Consider the following 26,008-nt stretch of genomic DNA (forward strand, 5'->3'; position numbering starts at 1 on the left):
AGCTTTTGACAAAGTCCCGCATAAAAGATTAATTCTCAAACTGAACGCAGTAGGGATTCAAGGAAATGCATGCACATGGATTAGGGAGTGGTTAACAGGTAGAAAACAGAAAGTACTGATTAGAGGAGAAACCTCGAAATGGAGTGAGGTAACCAGTGGTGTACCACAGGGATCAGTATTAGGTCCTCTGCTATTCCTAATCTACATTAATGATTTAGACTCTGATATAGTAAGCAAACTCGTTAAATTTGCAGACGACACAAAAATAGGAGGAGTGGCAGACACTGTTGAAGCAGCAAAGGTCATTCAAAATGATCTAGACAGCATTCAAAATTGGGCAGACACATGGCAAATGAAATTTAATAGAGAAAAGTGTAAAGTATTGCATGCGGGCAATAAAAATGTGCATTATAAATATCATATGGGAGATAGTGAAATTGAAGAAGGGAACTATGAAAAAGACCTAGGAGTTTATGTTGACTCAGAAATGTCTTCATCTAGACAATGTGGGGAAGCTATAAAAAAGGCTAACAAGATGCTCGGATATATTGTGAGAAGTGTTGAATTTAAATCAAGGGAAGTAATGTTAAAACTCTACAATGCATTAGTAAGACCTCACCTAGAATATTGTGTTCAGTTCTGGTCACCTCGTTACAAAAAGGATATTGCTGCTCTAGAAAGAGTGCAAAGAAGAGCAACCAGAATTATCCCGGGTTTAAAAGGCATGTCGTATGCAGACAGGCTAAAAGAATTGAATCTATTCAGTCTTGAACAAAGAAGACTACGCGGCGATCTGATTCAAACATACAAAATCCTAAAAGGTATAGACAATGTCAACCCGGGGGACTTCTTTGACTTGAAAAAAGAAAAAAGGACCAGGGGTCATAAATGGAGATTAGATAAAGGGGCATTCAGAACAGAAAATAGGAGGCACTTTTTTACACAGAGAATTGTGAGGGTCTGGAACCAACTCCCCAGTAATGTTGTTGAAGCTGACACCCTGGGATCCTTCAAGAAGCTGCTTGATGAGATTCTGGGATCAATAAGCTACTAACAACCAAACGAGCAAGATGGGCTGAATGGCCTCCTCTCGTTTGTAAACTTTCTTATGTTCTTATGTTCTTAAAGAGCGCAAAGAATAGCAACCAGAATTATCCCGGGTTTAAAAGTCATGTCGTATGCAGACAGGCTAAAATAATTGAATCTATTCAGTCTTGAACAAAGAAGACTACGCGGCAATCTGATTCAAGCATTCAAAATTCTAAAAGGTATTGACAATGTCGACCAGGGGTCACAAATGGAGATTAGATAAAGGGGCATTCAGAATAGAAAATAGGAGGCACTTTTTTACACAGAGAATTGTGAGGGTTTGGAACCAACTCTGCAGTAATGTTGTTGAAGCTGACACCCTGGGATCCTTCAAGAAGCTGCTTGATGAGATTCTGGGATCAATAAGCTACTAACAACCAAATGAGCAAGATGGGCTGAATGGCCTCCACTTGTTTGTAAACTTTCTTATGTTCTTACATTGCAAAAATTAACAAGTGAAGTGTTTATCGCTGGTATTTTCTTAGAGATTCATAAAAAAATGATCTCTGCCTTCATTTTTTATTTCTCCATCAAAACGACTCAATTATACAGATGGGTAAGTCATCAGACTCACATGGATGATGAGAAAATATGGAGACATGTACAGTACATGTCTGTTTGCATTGCTGGGATGATCACAATTGAATTGTGAATGATACAAAGATACACACACACATAAGTAACTGCAAGCTCCTTGAAAATCATTCATTTTTCATAAACTAATTAGATGAATAAACATTGCTTTATGAAAAGGGTGAATCAAATTAGGATTGAACTGAATTATCTACAATAAACCTAATTTAAAATGTGCATGAGAGTTGACAAATATATAGTATTAGGGCAGAACAGTGATTAAATATTCAGTCCTGTGGAAATGAATATTTCAAAAAACAATGCAATCTTCTTGTGTAACATCCAGCACATTTATAATAATCACGGTACTGCTCTGCTATTGCAATAATCGTAGCAATGTTGTTAGGTTCTGCATAGAAATTTATGACTTGATGCCTGTGGTGTACTATCTTTCCCCTAAGGTTATATATAATACAGTGTTATGTGTGCATAATAATTAATATGAGAATAAAAAAAAAAGCATAACATATTTCATAAATCATGATAATGATATACTGAAAAGGACTGAAGGATTAAATAAATCAGTTGTTCACACAGCACTGCAGAGTTGAATGACAGCAAGATTAACTTTTGTAAGATGTGTGATTTTTTTAGGGGGAAGTTTGTATTTATTTTCATAGCCTGTTCATTCAACAAGTGTGCGTAGGTACTAGGTTCAGCAATCTAGAAGGACAGTGAATGAAAAAAGGGAAATGCAATGTGGAAAAATATTCAATTTCTGAAATGGTTTTGGAAAGAAGCTGGTAATTTGTGCCATTTCTATTTTGCTGTAGCTCTTAAAAGAAGAAGTAGTAAGTGTTTGCCCAGTGTGCAGTTAGTCTGGTGTTCTGTTGTTTTTTTCAAACCATGTGTGTATGCGTTGCATATCTGAAATTCTTACCTTCCCATGTCTGTACCTGTGTAATAAAATTAAAAATGGATTAGAGGCTGTGGGTCCGTTGTTACATTCACCAGGAAATAATGAACAGGATGAAAGAGTGAGTATGAATGAGTAATGTATAAAAAACCTCATGCATAGTCTCAGTTGATCGTGTTCTGAGTACAGCGGTCAGTATCCCTCAGTTAGATGCCTTCTAAAAGCTAACAGGACTTCGGAACGCATTAATATTCTTAGTAATAAACTTTCAGTGACCTCCTGGATAAGTGCCATCCACACCTAACCTGGAAGATATCATTAATGCTTATATAATGGTTGTGGTTATGGGATAATGGCATTGCTGTGGCGTGTTACAAGGTAATCATGGAACTCCTCAGTCAATAAAGCCCTTTATTACCCAAAACATGCCACAGTAATGCCTTTTAAATATTTACCTTTGTATGTCTGAAATAATCTTTGTAGTCCACTGTTTACTGCAGTAGTAAGCTGTGGTTTTAGAACAAGCATAATTAATTATTGCCATCTCTCAGCTTTGCTTTACTTGCTGTTCTGTTACTGAGTAATAACGCCCAACCTCAAGGAGAACAGCATTCATTTGTTGTATAATAGAGATTAGAGCTGGCTGGTCCTGACATTGTAATATTTTACAACAATTGCAGCGATACCGAATTATAATTTCCTACTTGTATCCAAGAAATAGAAAGCCAAATGTAGGAATTGCTGACAGGGGTGAAAATGCTGATGTTTGTCCTTTTTTTAGATTGTCATACTATGAACTACATTATAACAATACAGTTGACCAGTATGCAAAATATATACCAGAATTTAGCTTGGTATATGTTATCATGGGAGGATTTTTTATAATTTCCATAAGACTACTTTTACATTCCCCAATCAAATGATATAACTTCACTCTTTTACAGTGCTCACCTGTAATTGTAGTACATATGCTTGAGAATTTTTCTAAAACATTATATGTTTTATTGGTCTGACTTCCAGTTTGACAGCACTTTGAAATTACTCAGTGATGAAATGCTGTGTAATATTATGCGTTCAATTGCACTTACCTGTTCTTTGAGTTTTGTTAATTACTGAGGAGCATGGCTTTCTTAATTTCCACGGGGAGAACAGTGTCAAAGTGACAAACCGCTCCACTAACTTGCAATGATGGCATGCAGTGTGTGACTGGCATTCAGACTGTTGCATGTAAGAGAATGAAACATCTCATCCCTTTAATGAAGAACAAAATATAAGCTGTGTTTCTGTTTTTGGGTAATTTTTCTTTTGGCTAAAAAAAGCAGATTTTAGCTGAAATTTTAAAGTTTATTTTATCCATACTGTAAGTAAGGCTGCCACTTTTAGTTTACTAGTAATAAACATGTCGAAAATCCATGATTAAGCAGCAATCCCACAGTAATCCCTTTAGACAAACAATTCCACAAGATGTCTTTATAACTAGGTTCTGAACATCTTTCTACAACGGGAGTGACAGATTTGAAAGCAATAATGAATGTAATAAAAGAATCATGTCTCAGTCATTATTTCTGATATTAGTTCTGGAGCCAAGCCTCACAGCTGTGGTGTTCTTAGATGACAGATGTTGCTCTGGATCTGGCTTTTGCATCTATTCTGTCTGGAATATCGATTTTAATTGTTGTCTGCTGTTACAGCTCAGGCATTTCATATTTATTAAGTGTGCTTTGCCTTGATTGCTGCCTGGTAGCTAGATGCTGTGCTCAATGTATGATCTGCAGAGAAGTAAAATCCTTTGAAGACTTTCCTGATCTGTCTTACAGAACAAGTATGAAGCAGCATCATAGGCAAGGGCTGAGGGACTGGGGTCACTGCATTTAGGGTTCTAATAATAATGATAATAATCATGTTTTGTTTTCTTTTCACTTTGTTTAATGCTCGATTAACCACATCTTATTCTTTCTGAGATCTTTCAGGAAGCTCTTGAAAAAGAGTATTTTTTTATATATGAAGCAGTGGTTGGAAATCCTGGCCTGTGATTGGTTAAAACCTCATCATCTGGGGGGCTCCCGAGTGGCGCATCCAGTAAAGGCGCTCCTCGCAGGATGTGCCCTATAGCCTGGAGATCGCTGGTTCGAATCCAGGCTATGTCACAGCTGACCGTGACCGAGAGTTCCTAGGGGGCGGCGCACAATTGGGTGAGCGCTGCCCGGGTAGGGAGGGCTTAGGTCGGCAGGGGAATCCACGGCTCACCGCGCATCAGCGACCCCTGTGGCCGATAGGGCGCCTGTGGCTCTGCAGCGGAGCCGCCAGATCTGTGTTGTCCTCCGGCACTATAGGTCTGGTAGCATTGCTGTGGATCTGCAGTGCGAAAAATGACGGCTTGGAAAGAGCACGTTTCGGAGGACGCGTGTTTCAGCCTCCGTTTCCTGAGTCGGCGGGGGGGTTGCGAGCGGTGAGCCGGGGATACAGATAATAATTGGGCATGCTAAATTGGGGTGAAAACCGGGGTAAAAATAATTGGCGACGACTAAATTAAAAAAAAAAAACAAAAAAAAAAACCTCATCATCTGAGCAAAAATAGATGGAACTATTGCCCTGACATCCTTACACCACCGGGCAATAGTCTCTGTCTGTCATGTGATTGGTTCACATCACTGTCAGTCCCGCCCCTTTTCAAAGTAACACACTTCTCCACTGCACTCACAACAAGAGAAAATGACTGAACACCGATTCTGTGATTTAACAGCAAATTAATTACAAAACATACTACAAAAGAAAAATGCTCCAAACACTAAAATGGTGATTAAAATGATGTAAACAAATATGACGACCGGGATATAAACTGGATTATGCAGCAGTTAGCAAGACGCACAGAGAGCTGGACGCCAAAAAAATTGTTATAACTACTGTATGCGGTATGAACTTCAAAAAGATTTTCTGTTATTTATTTCTGTTATTTACAGTATTTATTTACTTATGCTGTATCAGCTATATTTAAACAAAATATATAAAGTCGTATTTACTATCCAACCTTGCCTCACTTATTTTGTTGACTGATTCATTTATTAAATATGTACTGCAGACTCAGCCATAGTGGAAAATGAAATGCCCCTCGGGAAGACTATTGTTACCTCCAGGCTTCGGGTATTACAACCCCCTGTCAATAATTTTCCACTATAGCCCTCCTCTCCAGTCCATATTTACTATATATTGTGGTAAAGCCCCCCTGTCAAGGCTGGTCTGTGCCCTTGAAATACTTGACCCAGACACCAGAATTGCAATTTTAGAGCTTTTCTGCACACTTTAATTCACAAACACAAATAAATAAACCACAGGAACAAAACAGAACAAAAAGCCTAACTCCTTCTTTGGAGCGCTAACTAAACTTTTAACTACGAACCAAACCAATCAGCCGTTTACCGGTTACCAGAACACTTGTTTTAAAAACAAGTTACACATAGTACACATAATCTTCACAGTACCTTTCTTCCAGTCTCTTCACAGGCCTTCACACAGACTTTGGCCTTCACCTGCTTTTATACACCTGACTGCCTAACTACAGGCAGATGTCGCTCATTCTATTAGAGCCTCTAATTACAAACCCAAAGCATTCTGAGTGATGTAGTCCTGTAAATATATATTTATAATCCAGGTCTGACAATGGAACATGAAACAAGCAATGTGATTGGTCGAGCAAGGTTCCAGCTGCCCGTAATTGGATGGATATGGACAGTTGGAGCCTTGTCACATATTTGAAATCACTGCACTGCCTCACAGAATTTAAAGTACCGGTAGCCATCTTGTTTACAGTTACAGATGTAGAGTAACTAAAACTGAGTGACCAATTACCAGCAAAAAAATCCCAAAAGTAGCAAGTAGACATGCAGATTTGGGTGAAGAACAATTAAATGAACTGAAAGATAGCAAAACTGAAAAAATACCAAAAAACAAATTGTCTCAACTGTGAAAAATGCACATCTTAAGAAAACCGTTAAAAATATGAAGGGATTTCTATGGAAATGTAAGAAATGCCCATGGAGAAGAATATAACATTTCAAGCTACATTAGTCTCCAAGCTGGAATAAACCGCTGTCTAAATGAAAACAAAACTTCAAATAATGTATTTAAAAATTAAACTCTGCCCCCTGGTTGATCTTTTCAATAGCAATGTACAATTCAACACAATATCAAAAATAAAGATTTACTTACTTTTGCATGTTTCAATTAAATTCATTTACTCATCTTAACTTAGTGTGTAGTTCAAAGTTATAAATACTTTATTGGCGTAAGGATATTTAATTAAAAAAAAAAATCATTTCTTGCCCTAAACATGATTTATGCTTTATTTTCAAAAACCACTGTTTTAACCTGGTTAAAATATTAGTGTGTGCACCCATTGGCTAGAAAGGTTGCAGTGTTTTCGGCACAGTGTGAGATTGACAGTTGTAAGTTTGCAGGGAAGTTCGTCTGGTTGATTGGAAATTTGCAGGTCCGTACAGCCATTCGTATTAATGAATTGACAAATTAATTAATTAATTATTAGATGAATTAACAAATATGTTTATGAATTACTGTATGAATTGATGAATTTGTGGACGAATTGCTGGACAAATTGACCAACAAATTGACTAATGGCTGGATAGTTTTGGCACAAATGGTGCTCCATACTATGCTTTACTACGCTCATCATTTCCCCCTTGAATAGGTTTCAAGACAGGTCAAAACAACTGTCACTGGGCTTCAGTATATAGCCTCTCCTCTGGCTAGTTTACTGTAGAATCTAAAAAGTGAACCGGAATAAAATATGTAAGCATTCAGTGTGTCTTTTAGGGTTATTAAGATTTTCTGTGGTAAACGATACAAGATCAATATTATTTCTTATTATGGGGAAATAACCAAAATTCAGTTTCTAGCTTATGTTTACAGATAAAAAATGATGTAAACAAATACATGTAATCTAAATTAGGTCAGCTGCATATAAAAGTGATTTAAACAGAAGGTTTATCATTATTGCTCTTGCAGTAAGTAGAGCATTTGCCTTTTTTATAATACCAATTGATTTTCTCCTTACGGAGCCAAATGCACTTCTTATATCTCCAGACAGGCATTGCACCAGAGACACAAGTAGAATACTCTTACTGCTCATAGGTTGAACTCCTTTTACTGATAACATTTTACGTGAAACCTCTAATGCGGTACTGGTGTGGTACTGGTGTGGTAAGGTTCCTTGACTCATTTTTCCAATGTGATTAATTGCAGTTGCTCTGACTTGCTTTCACAGTATGGTGTGGCGTATTTCTTTTGCTGATGTGTTGTTGATGCTGTTGGATTCTTATTTATGTTCGGTGTTATCATCAGACACATTTTTAAATGTCAAATCTGTTTTTGTGTTTATTCACAAGGAAAAGTCTGGTTCAACAGATTTCTGACATTTAAAATACGGTGCATTATTTTTTTTATACAAAAATGTATTTTAACTGAATTTTGAATGAAAGGAATTCTTTCTAACAAAAATATAAACAATGTCCTCTGTTTCATTGCCCTATTTTTAACAAATTCTTTACACTATTGCCAAAACAATACAGGGTGTTCCATAAGTCATTTTAGGCAATATCATCTATTGTGCACTGTATAATGTTCTCTGTTAAATGCCACACCATTTTTTCCTCATTGCTTGAAGACATTTCACACCTGAAAGAAAACAGAGAGACAACCAATACAATTTTAGGCTCTTAAAAAAAATTATAGAGATATATGAACTAGTCCTATAACTCATTTAATTAATGTATCTAATAAAATATGGGAAAGTCCCTAGTGCTTGCAAGTCTGCAGTAGTTATTCCAAGGTTCAAGTCTGGTGATAGTGAAAAGGTCAGTAACTATAGACCGATTACTCCCAGAAATTTAAAAACTTGCTGAGAAAGTCATTGTAGAACAGCTGACAGCCCATTTAGACTCTGGATGTTCTTCTTTACATCCAGTGCAATTTAGATTTAGAGCAAAGCACTCCACAAAAACGGCAAATTGTTATATTTTAGAAGGGATAAAATCTCCACTTGATAAAGGTGGAGTTGTTTGAGCTGTATTTCTGTACGAAGAAAGCTTTTCACACGGTTAATCAGAATATTCTGCTCTCTAAGTTATCCAAATTTAATTTCTGTAACAAGGCCTTGAAATGGATGGCATCTTATTTGCTGGATAGAAAACAGTGTGTTAGAGTCAGCAATAAGCAATCTACTTTTAGGAATTGCACAATGGGAGTCCCTCAAGGATCTATACTAGGACCGTTATTATTCAGTCTTTATATTAATGATCTTCCTGAGGTTTATGGAGTTAACATTCAAATGTATGCTGATGATACAGTTGTATATGTAAGCGCCAAAACTAGTCAAGATGCTGCTAGAAAATGAACAACTGTTATGGAAGAAATGTCAAAGTAATTACTTGTGCTTAAGTTTAAATGTGAGTAAAACCATGGGAATGTGTTTCTCTATAAAGTGAAATACAATACAGAATCAGTTTGATATATTTGTAAAAGGAGAAAAGAATTTAATTGGAATTTAAATATTTAGGTGTCATAATTGACTCGCAACTTTCCTTTAAGAAACATATAAAAAAGGTTGTTAAAACTGTGAAATTCTATTTGGCTAACTTTAGGTTTATTAGACAAAATGTATCAGTTACTGCTGCTAAGTTGTATCTACATTCTATGATTTTGATCTTGTCATGAATGTTAAAAATTGTACATTGTCCCTGACAAATAAAGAAGATTATTAATAATAATAATAATAATAATAATAATAATAATAATAATAATAATAATAATAATATCAATTATGCCAATGATGACATCCTGTAGTGTAGAGTAACAGAAAGGGTCAGGAGGGAACATTTTCAAGCCAGTGAAAGTCCCATTTCAAGCTGTCGAGCTGGTCTGTTCCCCGTAACACACAGAGCAGCTGTAATGGTTGACTTGCAGAACGAAGAATCAAAAGGATAGGTAATTAAGAGCTGCTAGATCCTTCTAAAAATGTCCAGAGGTAGAGAGAATAAGAGCTCAGAAATCATTTACGTTCCCCAGGGTCTCTGAATGTTGTTATAAAATGAATGGAATACTGACGTGCGGCTTCATTCTGTTTTATTTATGTGTTTATGTACTTGCTATACAAGTACTTGTATAGCAATAATCTGCCTAAAGATTATCTTTAGTCATGACTCCGAAAAGTATACGTATTGTAGGAATCTAGAAATGACTGCTTATGGGAATTTGTGAATATTAAGCCAGATATATCTCAACGTTTAAATATATAACATTTTACAGGAAATATACTGAACTCTATAAGGCTAATATTATAACAGGTCTTTCACACAGAAGTGCCAATTTGGTTTCTCACTAAGCAAAGTAACATTTCAGTTCATCCCTGGGTAAGTCTCAACTAATGTATACAGGTTAATAAATATATTTATTTATTTATATGGACTATAGTAAAGAGAATCATATGTGCCAACCATGAGTGAATATTGCAGTATGTTCACATTTGACCAACCTCCTGGTTTTACTATCAGATTTTTAATACTGTTCTGGGAAATGAAAAATACGAAATAAATTGTTTGTGCTATTTTGTTCACTGGAGTGAACTGAAAAGAAATTGGCCTCTACAGTGTAAACGGTTTATTGATGTAGGTTGTCCAGTCCACCTAGTACTATGTGTAATCCTGACATCTTGGGTGACAATACAAGCGGTACAACCCTCAAACAATAAGTCATATGATTTTGCAATTGATGAAGGTGATTAGCAGGTCCAATGTGCTTTAAACCTGCTGGCAAGCTGTAATTGTGATGCTGTTGTGATTTGATGCTAATGGAAGCAAGGCTGTGTTGATATTGTCTCGATAGGCCTATTTTCTCTGCAATCAAATTTCAGTATATTTAAACGACAATGGTCAGGACCATTACAGAGAATTTAGAAGGAGAAACCCAGCTGTGATGATAAACAAGATGTTCAGCCAAACCATTTGCTTACCCTGGGGAAAGTTTGTATTCACAGAAATGTCCTTTATTTAGCAGGTGTGCTGTTTTTGCAAGATGGTAAACCTGGACGCTGTTATGTTTAGAGTTTTGCATGTTCCATGCTACAGGGGTGACGTGATTGGAGATTGCGGTTGTTCCTGTGGAGACAGCGTGGGCTAGGAACACATAGTCAGGCAGTCTAATATAAAGCTACGTGTTAGTGAGTGTTTGTTCTTACATTTAATAAACAACAAAGTTTCTAAGTACAAGAGTCTTGCATCCTACCTGACACAACAGACGCAATTTTATTTGTCTTTTTTTTATAGAATACATGATATCGTATCCTTTTTTGTCACACTCTTCTAAATTATTTTATCTTAAAACCAAGGCTTTGTTTCTATATTGTGATTTCATATTGGGTGACAAGTTTCCATTGTGTATCCCATGTCAATTTGACCTGGTAGGGTTTTGGGAAATGTGTAGGTGGAATGAGGTTGCATTGTTGGCATGCTGTCTTTTAAACCTTGAAGAGCCGTACCAGCATCTTAGAACAAGCTGAACACCCCCTGCCATTCAGCCCTGAGCCTCTCTCAAGCAGAGACTCAGTTGTGTGGAACTGTGTTGTGCTCAGTCCACAAACTGAAACAAAATCACAGCACCACTTAACATCCTATCTCTTAAACATTTTTAATACCAAATCAATGCTATTTTTATCTTGTGATAAAATATAACAGTAACAACTAACTACAGTATAATATATAACATGTATAACTGCATTGTACAAAAATGAAAACAAAAGTTTTTTGGGGGGGATGTACATAAAAGGTTTAAATTATTAACAAATAATTTATTTCAAGACGTTTCAGACAAAAGGATGTTTATGTTTGTAACTTGTTATTTTGTTATAAATATATTTGAAAGCAGGTGATTTAAAGGCATGATGTGTTGCTTTGTAGATGTACATACTGTAATACATATTTCAGTAATACATATGTAAGATATATTTCAGCAAAGAAGCGCTTTCTTACTTGTATCAAATATATATTCTTTGTTTATTCCACATTTCCCTGTTAATCATGATTGAGGTGAATCGTACGTACGAGAACAAGCGATTAGTAAAGGAGATTTGAAAGCTGCTGGTAGTACTCGGAAAGGAAACAAAGTGGTAGATTGTTATAGCTTTGTTTTTTTTTTTGTATATTCAGAATAAAAGGAAATGTAATCAGAATTTCAATTATAGCACAATTCAGATCTGTACAGCAGGAAGAATCATTCAGGAGCAGTAACTCTATCTTGGTACCACCTGCTGAAACAGACAACCTCTACCACCACCAGCACCCACACAGAGTTCAGAGAACACACTGATGCACACTACCACCCCCAGCACCCACACAGAGTTCAGAGAACACAGTGATGCACACTACCACCCCCAGCACCCACACAGAGTTCAGAGAACACAGTGATGCACGCTACCACCCCCAGCACCCACACAGAGTTCAGAGAACACAGTGATGCACGCTACCACCCCCAGCACCCACACAGAGTTCAAAGAACACACTTATGCACGCTACCACCCCCAGCACCCACATGGAGTTCAGAGGACACAGTGATGCATAACAGAATCGCCTCTGGTGCTGTGTTCCCATAATGGTGCTACAGTGATAAATATAACAAAAATTACAAAAAGTAAGTGAATCACACAAAAGTAATTATATCTGGAATAAACTGCACCCCACCCACACAGCTCTGTTCCTTAGTACCTTAGTGTAGTCTTGTGAGATTTTACTTTAAATTAATTCACTTCATAAAAGTAATGAAGTGACTTGAGTCATGAGGCAATCAAAGTGAATGTTCTGCACAGTGAATGTCATATTCTTGTGTTTTTTATAGCATATCATCAGCCATCAAAAATGGCAAATACATAGAAATGCTTTGAACAGTGTTTAATTTTTTTTGTTTTGTTTAAAACCTGCAGTAACCCTCACATTCTCATACAAACATTCCCTATCTAGAAATGTGTAATTTCAGTGACATACCATACTGCACATCATACTGGCACCTGTAGAAAATGCTAATTTGGTATTACCATAAAGGAAATGTTGGAAGCAACAGGTGGAGTCAAGCATGCTAAAAACGAATATAACAATGTTCTTTCTTCTCTAAAAATATTTTTTCTTTATGTATTCAAAACAAGTTGTAAATGGGCTTGAGGCACCTATGTAAAATCTCAGGGAGTTTACTTGAAGTCAACACTCAGGCATTGCTGCTCTTAGGGTACTTTCACATCTAGTTCGTTTGACCATTTGATGCAGATTGAAGTGCGGTTCGGTTCGCTTGAAGTTATATGTGAAACCTCCAAGGACCACATAATTGCAGTGTGGTCCAGTGGTTAAAGATTTAAAAGGCAGTGTGGTCCAGTGGTTAAAGAAAAGGGCTTGTAACCAGGTGGTCCCCGGTTCAAATCCTACCTCAGCCACTGACTCATTGTGTGACCCTGAGCAAGTCACTTAACCTCCTTGTGCTCCGTCTTTCGGGTGAGACGTAAGTGACTCTGCAGCTGATGCATAGTTCACACACCCTAGTCTCTGTAAGTCGCCTTGGATAAAGGAGTCTGCTTAATAAACAAATAATAATAATAATAATTGCACCAGGATGCGCATCAAAGCAAGTGAACCGAGATCCCTTGAAATGGTGATCTCGGTTGGCTTCGAAGAGGACTCGGTGAGTTCTCCACTTTGCTCTGTTTCAACTTGCAATGTGAAACCAAACGTATTCCAGTTCACTTGGAAACAAACCGCTCCAAACAGCAAAGCAAATCGTGGAAGTGACGTACTTCAGCAAGCTCCAAGGAAAGGGTCTCCCCTTGTCACACATACACAACGCAGGGCTTGTCAAAAACATGTACAACATCACAACAAGCTATTATTATTATTATTATTATTATTATTATTATTATTATTATTATTATTATTATTATTATTATTATTATTATTGTCAATAACAGCTTAATTGCAGTTTGTTGAATGTACAATATGTACAACTTTTTCATAATGATCTTTTGAGGGATGATTGTTTCTTCGGCAATGACTTGATGTCGTCGGCATCAAATAAACCAAATAAACCAAAAGAACACGGATAAAGCATGTAAAGTATTCTCCATGTTAGGCTCTAATAATCAACAAAAGAGCCGAGATGTGTTTGGAAAAGTGCAATGTGAAACCAATAGAACTCTAGTCTGGATGAAGCTGCAAACACATTTTAATTGACTAAAAGAAACTGAAGTTTGCTTGAATTTTTCTGGTTTGAAATTAAGCAAACCTGAAAAAAGTTAACTAGGTGTGAAAGTGCCCTTATTTTATTTCAACAGGATCGCTTGTCCTGTGTTATGCAGACTATAACTGAGTTAACATATTGTCTCATAGGAAACACACAGTATTGTCACTAAATTTCTTCTTCGTTCTTCTCTATTTCCATTTCGTGTTTTCAGCTCTTTGACCTTCTTAGTGACGCAATTTATTCAGTACTGGACCAAGCATTAACTCCCTTAATTAGAAAAACAGCATGCAGGTAACATCACTGGATATAACATTCCAGAACAGAAACTAAATGAGGATGAAGTTGCAGTACCTACTGTATGAACTACATTATTCACAAAATGATATTTTGAAAGAGAGTTATTTTTTTAAATGTATATCATGTCTAGTGTTTCATATCGAGCAGTGAATATTACCTGTAAATAACAGGTTATATTAAGCTTGAATAAATGTGAATTAATGTTATCATTTTTTAGATTTTATTTTATAGTTCATTACATTGGTACAAATAATAGAGTGGTTAAATAAAACACTGGACCAAACAAGGTATTATAATTTAAAACAACCTCCTCCACTAGATATTTTAACTCTTCTGCGTGCAGTTTTAGTTTGTGTTGCCTCTGCCTGTCCCCTGCGGAGGGCTGCGTCTGTTGATTGCTCATTTTCGGTCAATGTAAGCCACCTCCACCTTTCACAGTAAGCCACTGACCAAAAGATACGGCTGAACTGCTGGGGCTTTTTATATGAAGGTGGTCACGGGTAAGTCTCTGACATTATCATGCACATTCAATTATCGCTCACAATACATGTAGTGTGCGCGCTATGGTATGTAAATTAGCCAAATAGTGTGCAAGTAAATTAATGCACTCTCTTTTAGTAAATGGGACAGTAAATTTAGATTTATGGTGCATGTTAGGCTTACTACTTAATGTGCACGTTACAGCTACACTTAGTGACCTTTTGTAAATGAGACCCCTTGTCCGCCCTGACTGATGAGCCTCTGTTTGTCACTGTATTGCAGCGTGTCAGTTAGCACTGTGGCATCGCTGGGCTGGGACTGGGTTTACTTCCTCATTTTGGTTAGGTGATACGGTGACCACTTAAAACTCGTTTGTCCTCAGTATCAAATGCACACTACTACAAATTAGAAAGGAATGATCAAATTAATAAATCAAATCAGTACTGTAATAAAATTAACAGCAACAAAAAAATAATCGGAAGATTAAGTAGACTTCACCATACACGACTTCTTAAATTAAGTATCTGTTGAAATGCTTCAATGAAGGCTATTTGAATATAATCTGATTTAAGATAACTGGAGTATATGTCCCTGTTTAGTTCACGAGGCAGCTGCTTGTATTAAATATTTGTTTTCTTTTTGTTGTTACAGACTTTCCGATGGCCTATTGCCAGTAACATTGATGGGAATGAGATGCTTGAAATCCAGGTGTTCAACTACAGCAAAGTTTTTACAAATAGGTATGTCTGATCTTTTGGGATGACATTGTAAGGCATTGCCTTTGAGTCCCTTTAAGCATTTGTGCCTCTGTTGCTGTCTTGGCATACCAGTACTGCCCTTCCTTTATTTTTTTTTAATAGAATTTAAGTTTAATTGATGCAAATATAACCCTGATGGAAGAATGCAATAAATATTGCATGACCGCTTTGTTTAAAGAACGAGAGGGCTTTCATGTACAATTTAAAAAGTAGCACCCTTGTGGCACCCTAGTTACGCATTAATTATTATTTTTTTAATTGAAATCTGCAGCATTCCACTATCATGTTCATATTTAAATATTACACATTATGATACATATACCATATGTGCAATTTACTTCAAAAATCAGATCTTCATTATCAAAAGTTATTGCATATGTATATATAAAACAATATATTATATTATGCTGCACCGTGACGTAACACACATTTTGTGCTAGATTCATTAGACCAGAACTGCAGAATGAAATCTGCCCACTCAAAGAGATGCTTCTCATTGGAGGGAACAGACATTATCAAGCAAGGACAGCAATGCCAATATTTGGCTATGGTCATTGATTGATGAGCTTGCTTTGGTTCAATCTCATTTTTTTTTTTTTTTTTTTTTTTTTTTTTTTATCAAAGTTCTTTATTTGATTTTCTTAGTGAATGCTCGGATAAAGCTTGGTCTATGTACAAACTCATCCAGAACAGACACAGAAAGGATAACTTCTGCCCAGTTTCTCTATGTCCTTTTAAAAGCTTGAATTAATTAAAGTCAGTTTTAATTAATTATTTAAAGTTTGGTATTAATTATTAAAATGTTGGTATTCATGAAACTTTTGTTGTCAAGAACAGTGTCGAATGTCACCAGGTTTTTTTTTTTGTTTTTTTTTTTTTGTCTTCAGAAATCATGGTTTATTCACAAAGCTTAAGCCAAATTGTCATTAGCTTTCTATAAAGAAAATAACACCAATATTGCAATACAAAATAAAATAAAAAAACAGCTTAAGATTACAAGCATTAAATGTGTTAACTGGCTTGTTAACTATATTGTGTGTGTTTTTCTTTAAGCTGCTTGACTTGGTTTGGAGTAAATACAGTAGCTTTGAGAATTTAGCCCAATGTGTCTTTTCAACTGTTCACTCCATCAGCTTTAATACTTCGCCATGAAGCAGCTGGTATCAACAGAAATGGTTTCTCAAGTCCAGGAAGCCACTATGACATGGGAAAACCACTCACCGGCAAGAAAATGTATTTGACCAACTCCTTTTACAGCATCCCAATCATACATGGTGCTCGTGGTACCCCCTATGGCTATATGTGTCAGCAAGGGGATTTCATTTACCATGTCGTCCTTTGTGTCCTGATAGTTTTGTATTCATAAAGAAGCCCACCTTATTATAAAAGCCTACCACATGTATAAAAAGAAACTGAATAACAAATTAAGATCTATAATAAGATCCAAAATGGAAAATTACCCATATGGTAACTGTATCCTGGTAGACAGTCAGCATGATTTTAGGAAATGGAGATCGTGTCTAACTAACCTGCTTGATTTTTTTGAGGATGCAACATCGACAATGGATAATTGCAAAGCATATGACATGGTTTATTTAGCTTTCCAGAAAGATTTTGACAAAGTCCCGCATACAAGATTCATTCTCAAACTGAACGTGTAAAAGTGTAAGCTACTGCACGCAGGCGATAAAAAATGTCCATTATAAATACCACATGGGAGATACTGAAATTGAAGAAGGAATCTATGAAAAAGACCTAGGAGTTTATGTTGACTCAGAAATGTCTTCATCTAGGCAATGTGGGGAAGCTATAGAAAGGCCAACAATTGTCAAATACTGATACTATAGCACCGTTTTATTATTATTATTTATTTCTTAGCAGACGCCCTTATCCAGGGCGACTTACAATTGTTACAAGGTATCACATTATACATTATTTCACATTATACAGATATCACATTATTTTTCCTCGTTTTAATCAACTTACTGTTAATGCATACTGTCCTCTGCAGGTTTATGGCATTTTATTTTATTGGACATCTAGGTTTGAATCTAACAGGCAACTCGCATTCGATACAAATTGCCTTTAATCCAAGCAATATCCAATCATATTTAAGAACTACGTCACATGGTTCTGGTTTTCAGGTCACATACTTACAAATGCCAAGCATCAGTACAACTATTTAGTATTACTGTCATCTTTAAATAATTGAACAACTAATAATTATAATAATAAAGTAGTAACGTTTACAGAATAAAATCAAATAAGCCAAATATGGAAAACTCAATTTAACGTACAGTAATACACGTAGATAAGAATGAAGTCATAATAAAAAAAATAGCCTTTTATGGTTATATTATCACAGTGCTGCGGAGTAACGGTTTAAAAAAAGGTAACGAAATAACATAATATGGACATTTTTATTCCCCTATTATTATTATTATTATTATTATTATTATTATTATTATTATTATTATTATTATTATTATTATTATTATTATTATTGCTGTCTTTTATACAAAGGTATTTTAAATATTAAGAAGGGGAGACCTGAACAAGGTGCAGTTCGGGCGTAGTTAACGATAGTTGGACAAAGATTTTAATTACTTTTAAAAACTTGTTAAAAGTAACTCTCCCAGCATTGGTTGTTATCAAAATAGTCCACTACCAAAATAACGATGTGTTGACCACCCTTCATAAAACTCTATGAGAAGTATTTCTTTCTCATGAGTCCAGGTCTATTGCGGCTTTCGTTTCCATTTCAACTGTTGTTTTCACTGTAGCAGACAGAATCACGTGACACACACCGGTGCTCTGATTGGATATTGCCTGGAACCTGTTGCTTGGAGTAGGATCGCTGTCCACTCAAGCAATCGCGTTGCCACGCAGTTGCCAGAACGTTGACAATACGTTGTCAGGGCTGTTACACGGGGCAATCCTCACGGGATTTGGTCGCAGGCGATAAAAGTTGCTAGTAAATTGACTCGTGTAACAAGGGCTTAAAGAAAGCAATCCAGGCAAGTATTCTGATTTCAAATGCACGGTTTATTTTGCAAGAATGAGCAGTTCAATAAAAATAAAATAAATACAACAGTGGTGGGTCGTCAGCCGAGGCAAGTGGGGCATGGCCTCACCAATAATTCCCAAAGACTAAAAAAATGTTTGCATATTCATATTGTTTCATTGAGAAATATAAACACATATAAGCATATTAAATAAATGGAAGTCAACAGAAGCGCACCTCGCTTTCACCAGTAGCGAAAGCACAACGCCAGAAAGCTGAAACAATGTAGGGCTGCCGCAGTGCCGCGACACGCACAAACCTTGAGTGCCTCACAAAGCTGCTTGTTACCATGGCAACTCACCACGCTGGTGAAGGCGTTGCTATGGTAACCACAATAAGCTTGATGAGGCACCTACTGGATTTGGAGCAGTTCGAATTGGTGCAATTTTAATTAGTTCAATAATGGCTTTAGTTGAATCTGATATTATATGCGACCTGAGGAAAATAGGTTTTACAGTAAGATCCCAAGAAGAGAGACATTCGATTCTTAAGGACGGCAGAATAACACTAGCACAGGAGATTGTGAAGAAAGAGAGTCTGGATTGGACTCCTAATGGCTCTGCGTCTCCCACAGGCCCATAATGAACAGTGTTATCAACCCTAGGTTACTCTGGCCAGATTTTCATAAAGGATTTGTATTTGCCATCATGGGTTCAGGTCCTGTTTATAATTATGAAGGAATGTTCTAAGGGATATTGTGTATTTTCAATTTAATTGGAATACAAATATTTTTAGCTTTTTAAACACAGTAACAAAGAAAGTTAGTAAAAATTGAAAAGATTTTACTGCATTGGTTCGATCTGGTTGATCTTGATCAGACAAAGACATTGTGATGAAATACATAGAAAGGATGTACCAGGGGATTTACCCTGAGCAGATATTATCTGGGAAGTGCTTAACTGAAAAGATCACACTAATACATTGCTTTCCAAGCTGTGGATTCTGTGTTTTGGCATAGAGTGGAAGACATATTGGAGGTGCTTATCCGTAGAACACATGGCCTCAAAGCTACTGTAGACATGGATATTTAATGCAGGCTGTATCAGATTTAACAAGGTGTGAATAATTAAAGTAGGGCTGCAGCTGGGCTGCATGTATGTCATCTACGTTTTGTCAAGGTATCTATCACTTAGAAATGAATTAGCTCTGCAACTGATCCGTTTTGTGTTTGGTGACAAGTTGGAATCAGCACAATACACAGTGGTGAGCTTTCAGTTTATCCAAGGATATTCATGCAACATGCAACAAGACTGGAACCAGCTGTACACAGCCTATTGAACACAAGAGGCACTTTCCTCATATGAACATGCCCCTTACACAAAATGTTAAAACAACTACTCAAGTGACATTATAATGCCAGTTTATTACCCAGGAGCCACCATTGCAGAACTATTAGCAGACCACTTCATTATCTGTGTGTAAACAATTTCAGTGTTCTTATGAAATTCTTATCTTTCAAACATAATGCTCGTATTCATTATACCCCAAAAAATAACATCGTTTAACAGTTATTTAGTATAGACTTTTGAAGCTAAATGGAAGTAGTTGTACTGTTTATATCTCCCCAGGTTACATATTGATTCATAGCAGCTGTACTTATAAACATGGGAAACCTCAGATGAAGCAGTGTCATTAAATCTCTGGACATTAAAAGCAGGGAGTACGCGTTTCTGAGCTGGCACTGAATGGCTGTACAAAAGTGATTTAATAAAAAAAAACTTACGGGCAATATCCTGGTGCAGATTATTTTTTCTGACAGGGTAATTTATTTCAAGTAAGTATTACATGTTGAAAAAGAATTGCTAAAGTAATAGCTCAACACAATGGCGTCTTCCTTTTTATTGTGTTTTCTTTCTTTGGTTCTCAGATGGGTTCAGCTTCCAAAACCTGAAGAAACTGATTTTATATATGTGGCGCATTTTAAACAGATATTTACAAGCAAAAATAAAATTCATATAGGTAAACAGAACATACTGTAAGATGTATCCTTATTTAGCCAGCCCTGTAAAAGAGACAGCACCTAGCAAGCACCTAATATAGATTATGCTTTAAAGAACCAGACATATGTCATTAGAATTGTATTTTTTTGAAGGTTCATACCCCAAAACTATGCGAAAAAAAGGTTTCTATTGTATAACAACTTAACTTAACTTAACTATGCAAAAAAAAGGTTTCTATTGTATAACAACTTAACTTAACTTAACAGCTCTCCATTTTTTATGGAGAGTATGATTTCTTTGGTCCTCAAAATGTTAAATAAATACTGTAGTTATGTGTAAAATCTAGAAAAGTAGTAGAAATGCTTCTCATTGAGACTGGATTATATTTTAACTCCATCTATACATTATAGTTGCAGGTGTGTCTCAATAGCTAGCATCTGGAACAAACCTGGACTGATCTGAACACAAGACATGTATCCGGTATATACCGGTATTTACAGCTTGAGCATAATTTGTTCTAAAGTTAGGGGAAACATTATTTTTAATGGAAATAGTGTAATGGTGCATATCAAATTATCATACAGAGTTTTATACAGAGCTTGTATTACAAGCTTTTGTCATGTAAAAAGAACAGGTACAGATATTGTTACACAGTGAGTACCCTGTGTGTTTCAAGAAAGAAACCCTGTATTTTCACTGCAGTACATAATGTACCGATTAGCATATTGTATTGAAAAAGGTCTGACTGTTCCACAGTATATATCCACAAGAAGTTAAAAGCTAAAATATATTTTAAAACCATTCAAAAGCATATGGAAAGGCAGCTCATGCCACACAGAAATCATTTTAGCTCTGCAAAAGCTAGTACTATGAGGTACTACAGTACATTCTTTTTTAAAGTGGTTATAGATCTATCTATATATTATTATTAATTTATTAGCAGACACCATTATCCAGGGCGACTTACAATTGTTACAATATATTACATTATTTTTACATACAATTACCCATTTATACAGTTGGGTTTTTACTGGTAAAGTACCTTGCTCAAGGGTACAGCAGCAGTGTCCCCCCCACCAGGGATTGAACGCACAACCCTCTGGTCAAGAGTCCAGAGCCCGAACCACTACTCCACACATATATATAGTATACTGTATATATAGAACCACTTTAAACTAGATTAAATAAAGTTCTCAGTTTCCTTGACTTACTTTCAGGTAAGCTGTTCCTGTTTTCCTTCCTAGGTCATTATATTTTATCAGGAGGGTCAAAAATATGGTATTTTCTGCAAAAGATTTCAGTCATTAGAGGAAGCAGCTGCTTGGTTAATGACAGGAAGGAATGTGATTAAGGGGCGGGAATAATGTCACTCCGAAGTAAAAGGAAACGTGACATAAGGCAGAAGGTGAAATCTACTGGAAATAAGCTTCATTTAATGTCGCTCTCTAAAAGTCAAGGCTACCATGACCTTACTATATAAAGGCCATTTTCTCACAAAAAACATGACTTCCCTCATCCTTTGCTTGGATGACAAAACTAATATACAGTAAGAGGACAGAAATACCACTTTCTTAAACAGTGACCTTTTCCTCAATAACTTGTTTACAGTTATCATGTTAAGATAAAGTACAGTCTAAGACAGTTTTCCAGGCCTTGTCATATCTTTCAGCTTGCTCTCACAGGAAGTGCTTTCCATTGACTGGTTGTGCTGAGAAATGTAGACAGTTCTCCAAACTGGTTTAGTGTCTGTGCATTTAGATTTACGTCTAAAATATCTAAGTTCATACTTTGACTGTCTGAGTTAGATTTAAAACCCCAGACACAAAGAAGTTATTGTGGAATACAAAAGAACAATTTATAGCAACGTTGATTGAATCTAATACAAAGAAAAGAATAAATGTTCATGGTCTGTGTTAATAAGAAATAGATTTTGTGTTTTGTTAATCTATGCATTCTTAAACCATTCAATCCTTAAGAGCATCACCTTCTGAAACCTTTTGTTATTGCACTGTTAAATTCAGAATTAAATTGATGGTTGCTCTTTAGTATCCCTGAAAGCAGTTTTTTAAATTTGACTGGTGACTTCCTGGCCTATCATATACCTTTCATAACAGAGTAAGAAATGCTTTTTAACCCCTTTTTCTAGAATAGCAGTGCTGCTGCATAGGGGTGTAATGGTTCATTGTTTATTGATGAATCATGATACTTCTTTGACACAGTTATTAAGGTATGTATCGTTTGTATCGTGATACAAAAACATTGTAGTTCACTGAATGTTTTTGAATGAAGAATAAGTGTGTCTTATAGCTGGTATGAATACATACTCTCCTTAACACATTTATTTATTTATTTAATTTTTTTAACAAAATAAACCATTGTTAAATGATCATTTGATCGTATTATGCATCATGCAAGTAGCCCATCTGGACCATCACATGTATTGTGATATGTATTGTATCACAACCTGAATATTGTGATATATATCGTATCATGACAGTAGTATATCATTACACCCCTGTAACATGCTACAGGCCCAAAATATTGTACTATTGTGCAACAACATGGAAAATATTTTTTGTAACATAAGAAAGAATCCACATTTTCATTCTTGTTTGCATATAATTTAGATTACAGCACCTGATCAATATAATTCTCACCTAACTTTGAGAATTACTGGTGCTTTTATTTCAGTGTACACTGGCCTACAAAAGGCCTGTTTCGTCACTCAAAATTAAATTAGTCCCTGAATGCACTTGCCTCCAAGAGTGTGTTGCAGGAGTGAACTCAAAACTTGAGCCTGGTGCAGCTGCTGCTGCAGCCTCTTAAACATTCCCAGTGGCCTGAGGCAGAAATTCTGCTGCAGGATTAACCATACACACACCATTATTTGTATTTTATATTCTGGTTTCAGTGTCTAGAAAACCTATCTGCAGTAAGCCATCAAGAAAATATCAGTTTGTACCACGAAACAATAAAACTATGGATTTTCTTTCAACCTCCAGAATGGAAGCCCCATATTGGGAATGGCTTATTTGAATTATATTGATAGAAACATTGATATAATTATTGATAAAGCTAACAAGAACAGCATAATTGATTCTAAGAGCTACAGTATATAATACACTGCCACCGTGAACATTAATGGTGCAGTGTACTATATAGCTCTTAGACTCAGACCATTCATTATGTTAGTCTTCTGGCTTTACTTGCAGGACAGCAGTTAGTTACCAGGGGACCCAAAGAGACTCGTACCTTAACACTTCCAATTGCTTTAAATGCCACCACATTATAGGGATTCTGTCTCTGCAGCCACCCACTGAATATTACAGAAAGCATTAGGATCTTAGGATATGATCAAAGCCCTTTATGCTGGCAATCAACATACCAAATACGTTTTCTAAAGACTTCCACAGGCCATGCTGTTAACAATAAAAATGCATGCCCCATTAGGTGTAGTATAGCAGTCTAACAATATATAGTAATGAGAAATGTACTGAAATCTAGTTCTGAAAGGGCCATACTGTTACACAGATGCCATGCATATAATATAAACCTTATTGTTATTATTACAGGGATATACATGTTCTTTCACTGATATCTAAATGTAATGCTGTTATAATAGCGTCTACATTTACAAGCGTGTTAAAATTGAGAAATTCATAATTCCTTTTCCATCATTTCCTGTGCTATCAATGCTTTTACTGTGGTTAACTGTGTCTTTTTGTGCTGTATCAGAGTAAAATAAGTCAGCAGAGTAAAACATAGCCAGTAGCTTCTAAAGTATGTCCCCTTGTGTTTACAGAGGTTGTATTATATCTCTGCATTGCAGTAAATTCTGTGATAGTGTTTGGTGATGTGGAACTTGAGAGTGGGATTGAGTACATACTGTAGCATTGGCAACAGAAATGTTCAGTTGTTTGTACTAACACAGGTAAAGGTATTGGCTGAATCATTTGTCTACTTGTCTTTATAGTTTTACCTCACAACATGTGTCAGCTTGTTTTATAGTTTTACCTGTAAGAAAGGAACCTGCTCTAATTCAGTACCTTCAATGTTTCTTTTCTATGTGTAATAAGGAGGGAGCATTGTGCAGTACTTCATTAAGACACCAGTCAACTGTATTGAGCATATGAATTTCCCTGCAATCAGTTAGCTCTGTACAAACTCAGGTGCAATATCAATGCTTATTTTTTCAAAGATGTGAGGAACTACTGAGTTTCTAGGGGCACTCAAAGCACATATATGTTTAAATAAGACTTGAGATTTTGTGTGACCAATTATCTTCTCTTCAGTACCCAAGTAAGATAAGTATGTTCACTGTGCAGGTAGGTATCAGCTTTTTAGTACTTACAGTACTGGATATAATTGTACAATAATGCTTATATTAATGCGTGCGTCCTTTTGGATTTTCTTGGCTTAGTGTTGTATGAACATTTTACAAGCTCTCTAATTATTTCGCTTTGTAGTTAATTTATGTTGATAAGAAAGAGCAGGGGTCCCAGTAGCACCCTTGTTGATTACATGGCCCCAATTACTCCCCTTCCCATGTTTTAACCAGTTATGTGTTACTTTCCCAGCTGTATGATCTTATACGATGAGTCTGTTGTGTGCCACTTTGTCAAAGGCCTTCTGAAAGTCAAGATATATTCTGTCATAGATTCTGCTTGTCTGAATCCTTGCAGTAACTTGCTCTTCAGTCTAACGGGTAAGGTAGACCTGTTCTGAATCCATGCTGGCTGTCTCATATTATGTTGATAAATAAATAATCCTGCAATTAACCTCTTATGACTTATTCCATGATCTTACATGTTATGGAGGTAAGGCTGATTGGTCTGTTATTTGCCTCTTTTATCGCCCTTCCTATAGATATCATTCTATTATAATGGCAGTATATATTACAGTATATGTGTGGACCTTTTATTTAAGTAATCGATTAAGTCCTGGTATGTTGTAATAGATTGGTATATAAAAACATTTGAATGTCAAATTTTAAAACATTTGGTTTATTTTTGTAGAGCTTTTAGTAATCTGCCAGGGCAAATAAACGGATATGTTTTTTCCTACAAACCTACATCACAAACACATTTATCACGCAGATGAAGCAATCAACACGACCAATTGAAAGCAGGATGAAAGGCTTGTTTGGATTCCTCTGTGCAGTAGATTTATTATTACTGGCATCCAGAGTTTAAAGACACTCATGGCTTTTCATTCCACGGATCTGGGTTTTGAATTCAACTGAATAAATGATGACTGAGTGACTGAATGAAAGTCTTTTGAGATGTTGCAGCTGCAGTGCAGTGGGATATGACCCTGTGGCTTTTGAGGTGTGACTAGTGTTAAAAGAAACAGAAACCTAAATGGAGGAGTTAACTTTAGAGCAGGTGTGTATTTCTTATTTAACACAAAGAATCTCTCCCTGTGGAACACATCCAAGAAGGGAACTTTATATGTGTGTCATCTTTCAATCCTATTTTATGCCATCATAATATAGGATTATCTCTCTTTGTTATACATTGAAATAACAAGTTGTTTGAATATCAGAAATACCAAAACTATAAAACAGTACCGTACCATCAGCTGACCTGCAATGAAGAAAAAATTACTT

General features: G+C 36.0%; 1 protein-coding gene across 12 annotated transcripts in view; it reads left to right on the forward strand.

The window, feature by feature from the left end:
• The window catches only part of LOC117402240 (otoferlin-like), a 122,090-nt gene that overhangs the window by 19,562 nt on the left and 76,520 nt on the right, over positions 1-26,008 (forward strand). For all 12 annotated transcript variants that reach the window (XM_059023695.1, XM_059023686.1, XM_059023687.1 and 9 more), the window contains exon 3: positions 15,290-15,378. In XM_059023695.1, the coding sequence (XP_058879678.1) occupies positions 15,290-15,378 (89 nt within the window). The remainder of the gene's footprint in view (positions 1-15,289; positions 15,379-26,008) is intronic.

Source organism: Acipenser ruthenus, chromosome 5, assembly GCF_902713425.1.
Source record: "Acipenser ruthenus chromosome 5, fAciRut3.2 maternal haplotype, whole genome shotgun sequence".
In the NCBI taxonomy this organism is placed as follows: Eukaryota; Metazoa; Chordata; class Actinopteri; order Acipenseriformes; family Acipenseridae; genus Acipenser; species Acipenser ruthenus.